The 11336-nt window shown below is 36.5% G+C and overlaps 1 protein-coding gene and 1 pseudogene across 1 annotated transcript; both read right to left on the bottom strand.

Moving 5' to 3' along the window:
- Positions 1–3753: 3753 nt before the first annotated feature.
- On the bottom strand, positions 3754–3859 carry LOC121055235 (annotated as a pseudogene).
- A 1764-nt stretch (positions 3860–5623) lies between these two features.
- Positions 5624–8555, bottom strand: LOC102702590 (zinc finger BED domain-containing protein RICESLEEPER 1-like). The gene is made up of 2 exons (XM_015840358.2): positions 8316–8555; positions 5624–7617 (listed from the first exon to the last, which is right to left on the bottom strand). Exon 2 carries the CDS (start codon positions 6975–6977, stop codon positions 5892–5894), a length of 1086 nt encoding a protein of 361 aa, XP_015695844.1. The 5' UTR covers positions 6978–7617; positions 8316–8555; the 3' UTR covers positions 5624–5891.
- Between the last annotated feature and the right edge of the window lie 2781 nt (positions 8556–11336).

Genomic DNA, 11336 nt, shown 5'->3' with positions numbered 1-11336 from the left:
TTCGCTGTTTTCTGGAGGCAGGTTCCTGTGTTCTTGTTTCTAATCCAAGATATTTAACTGAATTATATATATTACCACATAAGCTTCACAATTTGCTCAAATGATAAATGCATGAGTCATGAAAACTCGACTCACGTTTCGCCTTCACAGTTCGTATATGAAAAAAATACTATCCTTGAGAAAAAAAAAGTACAGTAAGATACTGAATTTTTAGTGAAAAATGTCAGTATATTATAATCAGAGGTACAAGTTTTCATAGTAAAAAAATATGGTATCTCAAAATACCATTTTAAAGATAATAGAAGACATCTTCATATACAGTGAAGTAGTAATAATATTACCAAATAACCAATGGACTATACTTATAAATAAGCAACTCTACCTGCCGTGATATCCAGTCTTAAGATGCGTGAGAAAACTGAAGCACACTGATGCAATTTCTTTTTTCAAAAAAAGGAAACTACGAAATAAAATGGGCGCGCTACGTTTGATGTGTCTTGCTATGTACAACGAAGAGTAACGGATTGAACATAGGTTCACATGTGCTAAAACCATTCATATAAATCTTTCGATGGATTGATGGAGGTTTGTTTTGACAAATAGTACCCGTCCCTAAATGTTTGACGTCGCTGACTTTTTTATATACGTTTAACTATGTGTCCTATTCAAAAATAATTTCAAATATGTAAAACTATATATATACATAAAAATATATTAAACCATACATGAAATGATATAAAAATAATTAATAATTATGTAAATTTTTGAATAAGACGAATAGTCAAATGTGTATAAAAAGTTAATGCCATCAAATATTTAGGGATGTAGGGAGTATGAATTTGCATTTGCGATCGGATAATTTCCATGGCATATTCATGGTTATATTCACAATAGGGTGAATTGGTTAATCTCATGTTCAAGTATTACCATCCTCACAAATTATAGTTGCTATTCTCGCACAGTAAATAAAAAAGCTGATTACTCCCTCCGTCCAAGTAAAGATGCCGTTCTACCATCCAAGGCATATTTACAAATAGAAAATAATTTATGGATAATTTTTTTATCCGTACTCTTTGCGATCTAAAAGTTAAGGCTGAAAAACTATGATGATAAAATCTCAAAATCAACTTTAAATTTAATGTTAAAATTTTAAATTTGACTTATAAGCGTAAGCAAAGGTCAAAAGATGATGGTGGTGGATATGTCCCATTCTCGGTGGGGTCTTGGGCCAGTCTCAATAGGGGTTTCATGGAGGGGTCATACACATTAATTAGGTGGCACGTCAACACAAAAGTGAATATTTGCATGAAGCTATGAGAAGAGAGAGGGAATTAGTTTCATGGCCATGAAACCTTTGGTCACTATTACCAAGTCCTCGGTAACGTAGTGAAACTCGCATTGAGTGGCTTGAGGCGTTTCATGCTATCAAACCTTCTCTCCATGTAATAAAACTTTTATCAGTAATTAAATGCTTTACTTAGCTTTAGAAATATTACAATAAAACGTTGCACTGTGATTAGTTGTTTCATGCATTATTTCATTGAGTTTGTTGTTTTGGAAACTGTGTAGTGAAACTGAGCATTGAGACTAGTCTTATGAGATGTTTTAATCTCATTAAATCATATGCCACACAGGCAAAATTGATGATTTGAAATAAAATTTATGATGAGAGAGATAAGTTAAGTTTCATGTGGATAAAACTTGGTGGATACAATTATAACTATGAAATTGTATTGAAACCTTAACCGAAAGTAATTCATTTCATCTCTACATATGTAATCAACTTCTATTGATTACTTGGGTACAATATTTAAGTGATATATTAGTCTATGAAACCGTGAAGTGAAATTTTATATTGAGAATATATGTTTTATTCATTCATTCAAATATGTGTTGATGGCCTGATATTGTTAGAAACAAATTATGCGCTGAGAATGACCTAAAACTTATCGTTTTTAGCTTGCACCATAAATGTGGGAACCTTTAGGAGGTACTAGTATTTATTAATTCATTGCATGCAGTAAATCAGTACACCTTCCGTCAATTTTCCGAGTGCATGAGCAGTTAATTTTTAACAATTTCCCAGGCATTGAAATGACAACTAAAACAAATAATGCGGAGAACTTGGTCATTTGTACTTGAGAGCTAATTTGCCTGATCATCCTCAAAACGACATGCTTTGTGGGATATGGGGAGTGAGTAATTTATACTTTTCCAGTTTGTTACATGTAGGGAGAGCATCAACCATATTCCAGCACTCCAAATGCATGATTTGCCACATATAAACCATATTTCACTGCAGTTCTCATATTGATATTATAAATAAGCAACTGAGAGACGCCAAACATGTCACATGTGACATAGATTCTAGTAAAGATGTATGCTCTTACTCCAGAAGTATACCTTTTTCGGCGATTTTAGTGTGAAATTCCTCTTGGGTTTGAATGCTGGTTTGATGTACAAATTAATGAATGAATATTGTGCAAGTAGAGCTAAGTTCTAACCACCTTTTTCTATCTCAGGTGTACTGTACGTTCTTTTAGGTGTCCTATGATACTTTGTACTGATAGTAGGACGGTTAGCCTTCGTAATTGCATTGTAAATCAATGTTTATTGTCGTCAAGATAGAATGCAAAGGTTCAAATTACTCCCAACACAGTGGAAACATAGGATGTTACAGTTACATGCTAACAACCTTCCATACGTCCGGTGCTCATTTTATCTTTACCTCTATAAACATTCTCAATGATGATGACCGGTGGCGGTGAATTTGTGACCCACCCTACCAACTTTTGGATTTTTAAAAGAAAAGAAAATAACTATAGACCTACATGTCAGCTACCTCAACAAACTATTTATTTTTTTCATGGGAAGAAATTATATGAAATGAATAGACTCATGTGTCAGAACAAATATATACAATATTTAAGAGACAATAAATACAAAATAATATTAATAACACACTAATAACATTTTTAATAGAATTCCGTTGTAACGCATGGATAATATGCTAGTATTTGAACATTGTAAGTGAATATGTTAAAATTATAGTCAAGAACCTCAAGGTGATCCCATCCCACCTCATATTTCCCATGGAATCTGAAAGGAGGATGCAAATGAATGTGCACTAGTATCGGTGTTGTGGTATAGTGCAAGATGGTTCGCGTCATTCTAATGTGACATGCCCTATTTGGTGATACCATTGTACGGGAATGCCAGATTGAGGCATGACAATATGACATAAAAAACAACTTTTAAAACTAACATGAAAAAAATTCTTGAAAATACAAAAGGGTGATTGTTTGAGAAAAAAGTGAAACGATATATTTACAAACGAAAAATAACTTGTGAATAAACTTTTATGTACATATTTTTATCGATGTAAAAGCCAATGTTGGAAAATAAATTGGGATGAAAATCCCCAAAATCAACTCTAAATTTAAGGTTGAAATTTTTCAATTTTGGCAAAAGCAAAGAGTAACTTTTGGCAAAAGCAAAGAGATGGTTAAAATTTCAAATGGTGGCTTATAAGCACAAGCGAAAAAATAGGACAAAACTTCAAGTTTTGTGTAAAGAGAGTGCACAAAAAGTATCATATTTCTTTTTAAAATTTCTAGTATGGTTAATCAAATATATAAACGTGCCTAATAAAATTTCTAACTTCAATTCAGATAGTGTAATCTCACAAGATCTAACAAAATTTTGATTTTGATTTGCCTAACAAATTTTATAACTTTTGAAACAAAAGATGTTATCTCCCCAAGACCCAAAAATCTTAAAAATTGATTTGTAGGGTGTTATCGCACACGTTATTCTTTAGTAAAAGGCGAAAGAATAGTTTGCTTTGTGCTCAACACGCAGGTGCTTGGATTAATTAGTAGCAGCTCCTAGTCTATAAGTAGTGGTAAGGCTGGGTCATCTCCTCCAAAACAAGCGATGTGGTATTAAGAAAGATATTAGGCTCCCCCGACGGCTCTCCCTCTGAACCAATCATCTGCATGGGCCACAGAAAAAAAATGCCATTATGGCCCAAATATAATTGGCAAGGTCTAATTAGTGGCGGATTTAGCCAACGATAATAGAAGGGTCTGAACAAGTTAATAGCGTTTCAGCTCCCTTTTTATTTATCTTTGTTATAAATTTGAGAAGTCTTCGTGAGACTCTAATAACTTTAACGGGACCCCGCCGCCCTCGTACCAAATCCGCCCCTGGGTCTAATGGTAGTTAAAGACATTTCTTTACATGTCTTTAACAAATACGTGCTTTTGCAAATACGTGCTTTTGCAAATACGTGCCCCTGGGTCTAAGGGTGAACAAATACGTGCTTTTGCAATCACACTTGCATTGGGGGTTCTCCTCTTGCTGATCGATTCTCTCACAGTAATAGTATTAGAGTATTTTTCTTTGATAGTAAAACTTATAATCAGTAAATTTTAAATATTTCCTACTCTTATTATGTTTCACTCTTCACATGCTACTTTTATTATTGTCTCTAACATTTTTGACACCGGGGTATTTATAGAATGTTTATTTTGCCCCTCCTCACCTTCCTTCACCTCCTATTATTTGACTTTTGCTTATGCTTATAAGCTAATATTTGAATTTTCAATCTTAAAATTAGAGCTGATATTTAGGTTTTTTCATCGTATTTTATTTTTTAGCCTTAACTCTTAAATCGCTATGGACATGACGTATGCTTACTGGTAGGTTAGTCATATGAACACACCAAATTTATGCTAGAATATATCCCACACGTGTTTTTTTTTTTGCAAAATAGCCCAAAAAATGGCAGGGGTGGCGTGTCGGCACGCGCATGTGGCCACGCCAACGCAGATAGCTCCGGAGGCCTCAAAATCCCGTGGCTTTTAAGACTTTAGATTGCCACGTGTTCATAAAACGCATACATTGTGATGGAGAGGTTTTGTGAGTAACCAAATAATCCAATCCACATGTATTTCACACCACGCTTGTTATGATCGATTGATTAATTTCCGGTACTTCTTGTTCTGCGACGGAACGAAAAAAAAAACCCTAAAGTTACCAAGCTTACGAAATGTGAGATTTTCAGATATTGATACGTAGCGTGTAATCCGGTTTCTAAGAGAAATCTAAAGAGAATCATTTTTCTGATCCAGCTATTGGGCCGGGAATGGCAATATGGGCTGCAAAAGAGGAGGATCGAAAGGAGCTTAATTTGGGCCTGAACACAGAAGATGCATTAAGGGCCCGTTTAGTTCCTAATTTTTTTTCCAAAAAACATTACATCAAATTTTAGACACCTAAATGGAGCATTAAATATAGATAAAAAAACTAATTGCACAATTAGGGAGAAATCATGAGACGAATTTTTTTGTCTACTTGATCCATGATTAAGCATAAGTGTTACAGCAACACACATGTGTTAATAAAGGATTAATTAGGCTCAAAAGATTCATCTCGCGGTTTTTAGACGACCTATGAAATTCGTTTTTTCATTCATGTCCAAAAGCCCCTTCCAGCATTTGATCAAACATCCAGCGTGACAAAAAAAAAATTCTTTTCACAAACTAAGAAGAGCCTAAGAGAGAAGACTGCGAGAAGATGGTGAGAGAGCTCCAAAAATCAGAGATACCAAAGATCCAAAGCTAAATCACCATATATTCATATATTTGGGAGAAAATTGATCATTTGAGAAGATTTCACATATATATTACTGTACGGATAATAGGTAATTCCATTCTTGCGATGTAGCTGAACCAATACTAACCAGAAGGAAAGCACCCTCCAAAGGTGGTGAACGAATCATCTCAGACTGAGGCGCCTCTGATGTTCATTTCCTGCTGCACGACATGGAGAAGAAAGTGTGAGGATGGGGGCAGAAAGGAAGTTCCTAAAACGGCTATAGAAAGTTCCTAAAACTGGCATATTTCTCTGAAACCATCTTGTCCTGTGTTCCCATTTAAAATCTGATTTGTTTCGTTTTGTGATTTAGTACCACTCATAATTGACAGTAGAATATCCATCATCTGGCTATATGTATTAATATTTTGCTGATTGACATGGCAGGAGTAATGCATGACCAGCTCAAAAAGCTTCCCACGCACTTCACTTATGTACATGTAAGCATCATTACCAAAAGCTTGCCTGAAACGTTGCTCGATAAAATTGATGTGATATCTGGGATCCAGAACAACAGCCATGGACAACCACACATACACCCTTCTCCGTTGCCTGTCAAAGTTTTCCTGCATTTTGCCCACATCGACAATGCGCTCGATATTTCTCACTGTCGATAATTCCTGCAGAGTTGTCCTCACACTCCACAAGACGTGGAAATACGAATTGAAGACATACTGAGGGCTTGAAACTACTTTGATTGCCTGATAAATTGACCTTGCGATCTTACAGAAGATTTCCATTGCTTGCACCTTATCCGAAGATGGTTTATGTGTAAACAGTTGAGGGTCAGTTTGTTCAACATTTGGAGCTGTTCTATCGAACAACAAGGCAGCTTCCAATAAGTAGAATGTCAAGTACCATTTTCGTGACCCAAGAGAGGGTGGGTTGAGGTGCAGCTGTGATCGAACTTGTTGATATTTTTGCTTACAAAGTGGAGAGCATGTCATGTAGCCAAACCAGGCCAGACTTGTTCCCAGAACAAGTTCACTGAGTTCAAAACCAAAGAGATCATGAAGCCACTCTGCCATACAAGGAATAGTCAATAGTCTGCATCTGCCCAGAAGATAGTTCTGCACTTCAACATTGTTCTCCAATTCCTGTATATCCAAAATAGAATTACCCACTCCCTCCATTACTGTTACTCCTAAAAGCTTATGCTCAATACCCCAGTAGTTGATTGCTTCTACAGTCATACTGGTGACGATTTCACCATCTCTTACACGCAAGAAGTTTTTACAGTCAGGAAACATGCTTAAGTAGTAATTGGCAGGGTAGTCTTCGATTGCAGATAAGCAACATCTGATAACAATCCTGTTCATTCGCCATCCTTCATCAATAAAATGCACTGTTAAATACAGAAAGTATTTACCATCAATTTCCCACCTACCAACTGACAGGAAAACTCCCCCAGGTGTAGATGCTATTTTCTCCTTCAGTCTCAACCTCTCTTGCTGAAAAACAGTGAGGATCTTCTCTGAAGTGCCAGGCAAAAACAGCCCAAGCTCTGGAATGATGTTGCTCCTCTGGAATGAACCGAACTGTGACACACTTCTGTCGATGGACCAGGAATTTGTACTGAATTTTCAGTACAGCCTCCTTGCTGCACTAGGGTTTGTCTGAAGCTAAGAGGGGCATTAGGGCAGGAACGTTTCACATGCCGCCACAAATGTGTAGTTGTTGCGTTTCTACCTCCTGCACTAAGTTTACTTCCACAATGCTTGCATGTTGTATGTCCCATCAACACCGGATTAAAGTGTGACCATACCTTGGACCTCTTCCTTCTTCCGTTGTTGTTATTGCCATCAGACACCTTGTTTTTCCCCATTTCATGGACATCATCCAAAACACTGTCTTTGTTCTTTGATTTTCTCTTGCAGGTTCCATTGCGGATTTCGTCATCATCATCTACTGAATCACCGGATGTCGCATCTTGAACAACATCTTCCTCATCTATCATTTCTATGGACAGTAAAAAGAATCTCAAATTAGTAATGCTAAGCAGGTAGCCAAGAATTACTTAAGCAAATAGAAACGCATTTGTAAACAACACAGGTCCCATTAACTCAACCGAAGTTTCTTTCCGTTTCATAATGCAAGATGTTTGACTTTTTTGGTTGTAACTTTTGACTATTCGTCTCGTTTAAAAATTTAGTACAAATATAAAAAATGACAAGTCGTGCTTAAAATTCTTTTGATAATAAAGTAAGTCACAAGCAAAATAAATGATATTTCTATAACTTTTTGAAATAGACAAATAATCAAACATTAAAAAAAAGTCAAACATCTTATATTATGAAACGGAACTACTTTCTTCCATTTTAAGCGGAAAATGCTACGCATCCGATCAAACACAATAGCAAAGCGCGGATGGCAGGAGAGAAACGTAACGGCGCTCATGTGCTCTAGAGCCCAATTAGGAGAGAAATGTTTCATCGTATAAGTCGTGTAAATAAAAATCGTCCTACCTATAGCAACACTGATTTTGAGTAGGGTATTTCAAGCTAGTGACAGATCAAGAAAAAATGTTGAGCTTCTAGCACTGCATTTAATAAAGAAAAAATATCAATGATTGGAAAAAAAAACACCATGGAGAAACCTCTCCTCCTGGGTTTTCTCTGCCCCAGCACAGCCGACATCACCGGAGGTAGGGACGGGACCTGCTGCTGTTTCCTCCGCTTTGGAATAGAGCCGCATAGGGGCTTCTTGGAAGTCGACGAGCGCGTGCCACCATGGCCGTGGCGTCGGCGGGTGAAACGACGACGCCGAGCTGGTTCAGCGACGGCTCCTCCATCCCTACCGGACACGGCCCTGACGAGGCCGTCGCCGTCGAAGATGGCGAGGAGAGCAAGAAGGGCAGGCACACCGCCCCTTCCTCTGCTGCCTGCTTCTCCGTCCGATTGTTGGGTGGCGGAGGGAGGCAACAGTGTGACTGTGAGGGTGGATCCATGGATGTGGACGCGGCGGCGCTGGCGACGGCAGAGGCCGAAAGAGTCAATTTATTTATTATATGGCTACAACCTAAACCTCGAAAAAAAGTTATAACAGAGTAATCTAATAAATTCATAATATAATACTATCATATGATAAATTAAAAAAACCAATATAATTCGAAAAAGGCCGATTCACTGGAAAACGGTTAGGTTAATTAGTTTTTACCAATTCGATTGTATTGGTGGTCTTTGAGCGAAACCGAGCCATCGAGATAGCCGGTTTCGGTTTTTTCGTTCAATAGCTGGTCTGTCTTTCTTTTTTTACTATGCACATGAGTGGGTTTGGATCTCCGAGCGGATGGATTCTTTTTCGTCCTACTCATAGAGGTGAGCTCTGAGTAGCAAAAAAACGGTGCATACATACCATTTTTATCCATGTTCCCCACTTTAAAACTAACGGAGAGATCTACAACTAAAATCTTAATATGAAACATATAAGAGAAATCTTTTTCTTTCTTAGGAATAGCGAAAATGGGATGCCAAAAAACGAAGAGACTCAAAGGGAACGTGAAAATCACCTGGTACTGGACTTAGGGCATTGATTTGAGCAAGGCTTTCAGAGATCGAACTCATATCATGAAATGAACCCATCGATCGCACCTACACTTTGCAGATCAGGTGCAGAGTTTATATATGTATGTGCTGATGGTATAGTCTTACATTGAGGCAGTATTTATGTATGTTTATTGATCCTGCAGGGTCGATCCGACGCTTGCAGAACGTGAAGCCAACTCAGGAAAGTTATCTATAAAAATTAGAATAAAATTTACGTGAATTAATGCTTCCCAGTTGACATTGACAGAATCAAATCAACCCAAAAACATACTCGTATAACATTCCATCTTATTTTGGCACTCTTACGCCCTCGTACTTTTGTTTATGTTTATTCTTATAAACTAAAATTTAAATTTTAACTTTAAAATTAGAATTAATTTTAGGGTTTTTTTATCGTATTTTATTTTTCATCTTTAACTTTTAGATCGCCGAGAACGTGTATATAAAAGTTTTATTCATAAATTATTTTTTATCTATAAATATCTCATTTTCTCTTTTTTAAAAAAGAAAAAGTCAAACGATCGTCCCTTACTTTGTTTAGTAACGTTGACAAGTATTGGGTTAGTTGTTGGAATCTGATGAATAAATAGAGGCGAATACGCTGCCGTCGGGTTTGTGAACGTCTCTCTTCGACAGCGGAAAGGGGACTTCACCGTCCTCTGGTTATAGAAATAGGAATGAGAAGTTCTAAAGGTGTTTAAACACTTCTCTTTTAAATTTTATCGGGAAAAAAGTTAGTAAAAAAATGGAAAAAAAAAGTTGGTCCGGCACTAAAAACCTTAAAATTCAGTCCTGAGAATTTTGCGATATCAATGATAGTTCTTGCATTATGATTATGCCCAAGTAGACAATGAATTTTAACCCAAAAAACAAAGCAAGAATGCATCCCCTCCAGGATAGAATTGTGTATTTTAACTTGCCATTTGTCGGTGAAAACCCCATCTTTTGCTTTTGATTATGTTTATAAACTAAAATTTAAAATTTTAACTTTAAATATGAAGTTGATTTTGAGATTTTTCACCAAAGTTTATTTTCTAGCCTTGACTTTTAGCACATGTGTTATTGTAGCACTTATGGTTAATCATGGACCAAGTAGGCTCAAAAATTCGTCTCATAATTTTTCTCTAATTGCATAATTAATTTTTTATCTATATTTAATGTTTTATTTATGCGTCCAAAATTAAGCTCCTTTCGATCCTTCTCTTTTGCAGCCCACATAGCCATTCCCGGCCCAACAGCTGGATCAGAAAAATGATTCTCTTAAGATTTCTTTTAGAAACCACGCTACGTATCAAATATCTGAAAATCTCACATTTCGTAAGCTTGGTAACTTTAGGGTATTTTTTTTCGTTCCGTCGCACAAAAGAAGTACCGGAAATTAATCAATCGACCATAACAAGCGTGCTGTGAAATACATGTGGATTGGATTATTTGGTTACTCACAAAACCTCTCCATCACAATGTATGCGTTTTATGAACATGTGGCAATCTAAAGTCTTAAAAGCCACGGGATTTTGAGGCCTCCGGAGCTATCTGGCGTGGCCACGTGCGCGTGCCGACATGTCACCCCTGCTATTTTTTTTGGCTATTTTGCAAAAAAAAAAACACGTGTGTGATATATTCTAGCATAAATTTGGTGTGTTCATATGACTAACCTACCAGTAAGCATACGTCATGCCCGTAGCGATCTAGGAGCTAAGGCTAAAAAATAAAATACGATGAAAAAACCTAAAAATAAGCTTCAATTTTAAGATTGAAAATTTAAATATTGGCTTATAAGCATAAGCAAAAGTCAAATGATAGGAGGCAAAGGAAGGTGAGGAGGGGCAAAATAAACATTCTATAAATACCCTGGTGTAAAAAATGTTAGAGACAATAATAAAAGTAGCATGTGAAGAGTGAAACATAATAAGAGTAGCAAATATTTAAAATTTACTGATTATAAGTTTTACTATCAAAGAAAAACACTCTAATACTATTACTGTGAGAGAATCGATCAGCCAGAGGAGAACCCCTAATCCAAGTGTGATTGTAAAAGCACGTATTTGTTCACCCTAGACATGTAAAGAAATGCCTTTAACTGCCATTAGACCTTGCCAATTATATTTGGGCCCTAATGGCATTTTTTTTCTG

This window comes from Oryza brachyantha, chromosome 8, assembly GCF_000231095.2.
Source record: "Oryza brachyantha chromosome 8, ObraRS2, whole genome shotgun sequence".
Taxonomy (NCBI): Eukaryota; Viridiplantae; Streptophyta; class Magnoliopsida; order Poales; family Poaceae; genus Oryza; species Oryza brachyantha.
Note: the sequence above shows the minus strand (reverse complement) of the source record. Positions and strands in the feature narration are given on the sequence as shown.